We start from the raw sequence: 1,720 nt of genomic DNA, 5'->3' as shown, positions 1-1,720 counted from the left end.
TCTCTGTATTCTCTAAAGCTCTCGAAACTCTAACTTCAACGGTGTTGATAAAAATCTCGACAGCCAAAAATTTTAGCTGTCGAGATTACCTGACTCGTTATTGTGGTTAGTAGACAGACTTCCCCTTTTTTTATTAAAATTGTCGCCACACCTCTTATTTAATAGGTTGTTAAATAGCTTAAGCGACGTGAATCTACCTTGAAGGAGGTGAGATTACAGAGAACATAATGTGTGATGGTCTGATCTTAGTCAGACGAACAGAAGTGTATTTCCGGATTAAGAATTCGGAAATAGAAATTCGTCCTTATTTTGCTAAACCCAATATTTAAGACAGTTGAAATCCTTTACAACATACATACATATAAGTAAGTAAAGAAGGAAATAACAAGAAATATATATGTGTGTGTGTACAATACAATCACATGGTAGGTATATTATTTATTTAATGTAAAAATCATAGATATGCTTTTTATAAAACAACTAGTCTGATCAGAGGTTGCGGATAATGAAAACGGGATGTCGATATCAATAAGAAAGAGTTTATACATTTCCATGAAATTATTCTCTTGATTGTATTTAAACTCCGTCTAGGTGTGTATAGAATCGTTGTGGTCTCGGTGGAGCGATGAGATGATGCCGTATGAGATGCTTACAAGGTGCCTGGTGCTGGTGCCAAATTCACAGAGGTCGCCGAGTTGATGTGTCCTTCCAATGGGGCGGTATGGATAGCACCACGGGTCTTTGCCACATAAACACCTGGTCCACCACCCAAGGCGATAGGACTAGCGATGGCAGCACCCAATGGTCCCTGGCTGAGCGAGATGCCGGGAATGCCACCCAATATACCGGGCACGCCGCCCAACGGTCCCTGGCTTAGCGAGATGCCGGGTATGCCACCCAATATACCGGGCACGCCGCCCAATATACCGGGCACGCCGCCCAATGGTCCCTGGCTTAGCGAGATGCCAGGTATGCCACCCAACAGACCGGGAATACTCAATGGGCCAAGTCCACCGAGTAATGGGGGTGCCACGTAAGAAACTCCAGGTGAAATCTGAGCGCCCAACAGGGATGAGTGTACAGCAACAACGGCGAAAGCCAACATTACTACGGCAATGACGAACTGGAAGAGCGAAAGAATAAATAGAAGTTTTGGTGAGCAAAAGAAGACTTTTTTTAAATTTAATTCAACTTATTTATTTTTTTTTATTTTTAAGTATTCCAAATACCGCTCGAACATAATATTTTCATAATTTTTTATTTGTTTGACACTTTTCAAAACCACAACGGCTCAATGTAATTAGAATTTCGCAAGCAATTCCTTGAATTACCTTCATATTTGTTGATTAGATCCAAAAAGGATTTGAGAGGTGCAGGAAAAGGATTTGCTATACTGCGGTAGCACACTCAAGAAGTGTTGATTTGATTTTGATATGGAATACGAAAATAAGCCAACTTTTATAGCAAAAGATCGGTCGGACTTGCTGCAGCACAAAATAATGCAACAACTATAAGTCCAACAAGAATGTGTAAAAACAAAATATGTATAGCAGTTACCATCTGAAAACGACAAATCAACGGTAACAGGAAGAATGCCGAGCGGTTAGAAGACTACTATCAGCGCATAAGCTGGTGCAACAACAGCTGAAATGATACTAGCAACTCATATACATATGTATATGTAGATACGTACATATGTATGTATAGCATAGTGTTATGG

At 40.3% G+C, this 1,720-nt stretch overlaps 1 protein-coding gene across 1 annotated transcript; it reads right to left on the bottom strand.

Moving 5' to 3' along the window:
• Positions 1 to 418: 418 nt before the first annotated feature.
• LOC108354206 (adult cuticle protein 1-like) lies at positions 419 to 1,421 on the bottom strand. The gene is made up of 3 exons (XM_017605397.1): positions 1,332 to 1,421; positions 927 to 1,123; positions 419 to 848 (listed from the first exon to the last, which is right to left on the bottom strand). Exons 1-3 carry the CDS (start codon positions 1,335 to 1,337, stop codon positions 650 to 652), a joined length of 402 nt encoding a protein of 133 aa, XP_017460886.1. The 5' UTR covers positions 1,338 to 1,421; the 3' UTR covers positions 419 to 649.
• Positions 1,422 to 1,720: the final 299 nt, after the last annotated feature.

Source organism: Rhagoletis zephyria, unplaced genomic scaffold, assembly GCF_001687245.7.
Source record: "Rhagoletis zephyria isolate East Lansing unplaced genomic scaffold, Rhagoletis_zephyria_1.1 Rzeph_scaffold_34096, whole genome shotgun sequence".
NCBI classification, from domain to species: Eukaryota; Metazoa; Arthropoda; class Insecta; order Diptera; family Tephritidae; genus Rhagoletis; species Rhagoletis zephyria.
Note: the sequence above shows the minus strand (reverse complement) of the source record. Positions and strands in the feature narration are given on the sequence as shown.